Consider the following 1,482-nt stretch of genomic DNA (forward strand, 5'->3'; position numbering starts at 1 on the left):
AAGGATGGTGGTTATACCCTAGAAGAAAGTATTTTCCATAATAAACCCCTGGTGAAAACTGGAATATAATACAAGATATTTTCTTATAATATTGTAAAATAATTATGATAATAATAATTCTGCCTAAGAAACACCTTGTTCTCTTATACAGAAAATTTGTTTTCCAACATTCTCCAAGTGACTATGAAGACTTTACAAACTGGGTTACTATCTCCCGTTTACATCCTGATTTTTCAATGAATTTGCTATCTTAGTTGGATTCACTTTGATGATAATATGAATTGAAGTCAAGAAAGTACCTTGGCCGTTGTGCTTACATATGCAGTCCTGGTGTCAGTTATCATGGTTGGGACTGATAACTGAGTTCGATACGGCCTGAAGGGATTCAAATGGAGAGGATGCTGATCGCGGAAAACAGTTGAGAGGCAGAGTTGCACAGTCTCTTTCATTGCTTTCAGCTGTGACTCCTATAAAAACAAGAGAGATCACAATTTTTACATGTGTTTCTGGTCATTGTTCACCTGACTAGATTCTCCCTTTCCTCCTAGCCTATACTCAGTCCCCAAACGCATATTAGTTTTAATACATAATTGCCCAACATAAATTCCATGATAACATGCCATGGAATGCACACTCAGTCTGTTTTTTAGGAACTAATGTGTTTCATGATATCTTTTGATCACTGGAATTCAGAGACATAGCTTACATTTTTCCCCCTTGAGTTGACGTGATTTCAATCATGATACCTTGCTGGCAAGGAAATATACTTTAGAGTCACTCTAAATTGGATTCTTTTAGCATCTGCCATTTTTATCATAAACCTCCTTTATTACAAATCACTCCTCTTGTGATGTAGGCTTTTTCTGTGTTTCACAAATCAGCCTGTATCTTCACTCAATTAACGCTAAAACTCTTATTTCCATGGGTCCTGTTAAGTAGTAGGAGTTATTCAGATGTGATTGTAAGTGCTAATCAAACATCTGTGAAACTGGCATTATTATTTCTGTTTTACTATGAATGTAACAAAATTCCAGGTTCTAGACTGTTTTCTTCTTTTTAAATTTTTACTTTATATTGGAATATATTTTGGTTTACAATGTTGTGTTACCTTTAGGTGTACAACAAAGTGATTCAGTTATACATATACCCTTTCATTTTTGAATTATTTTCCCATATAGGTTATTACAGTATATTGAGTACAATTCTCAGTGCTATATAGTAGGGTCTTATTAGTTATCTCGTTCATATAACAGCAGTGTGTATATGCTCATTTCAAAGTCCTAATTTACTCCACCTTTCCCCTTAGGTCAGGTAATCATAATTTTCTAAGCCTGTGAGGTCTATTTCTATCTATAAAATAAGTTGATTTGTATCATTTTTATATTTCACAAGTTGTATCATATGATATTTGTATTCCTCTGTCTGATTTCCTTCACTTCGCATGATAATCTCGAGGTCCATCCATGTTACTGAAAATGGCAT

General features: G+C 34.1%; 1 protein-coding gene across 1 annotated transcript in view; it reads right to left on the reverse strand.

Annotated features, from left to right (window-relative positions):
* Positions 1-299: 299 nt before the first annotated feature.
* The window catches only part of LUZP2 (leucine zipper protein 2), a gene marked incomplete at its 3' end in the record, with an annotated part of 243,185 nt that continues 242,002 nt past the window's right edge, over positions 300-1,482 (reverse strand). Inside the window, exon 9 of the mRNA XM_010858468.1 lies at positions 300-467. Within this exon, the coding sequence (XP_010856770.1) occupies positions 300-467 (168 nt within the window). The remainder of the gene's footprint in view (positions 468-1,482) is intronic.

This window comes from Bison bison, unplaced genomic scaffold (assembly GCF_000754665.1).
Source record: "Bison bison bison isolate TAMUID 2011002044 unplaced genomic scaffold, Bison_UMD1.0 scf7180017864388, whole genome shotgun sequence".
Classification (NCBI taxonomy): Eukaryota; Metazoa; Chordata; class Mammalia; order Artiodactyla; family Bovidae; genus Bison; species Bison bison.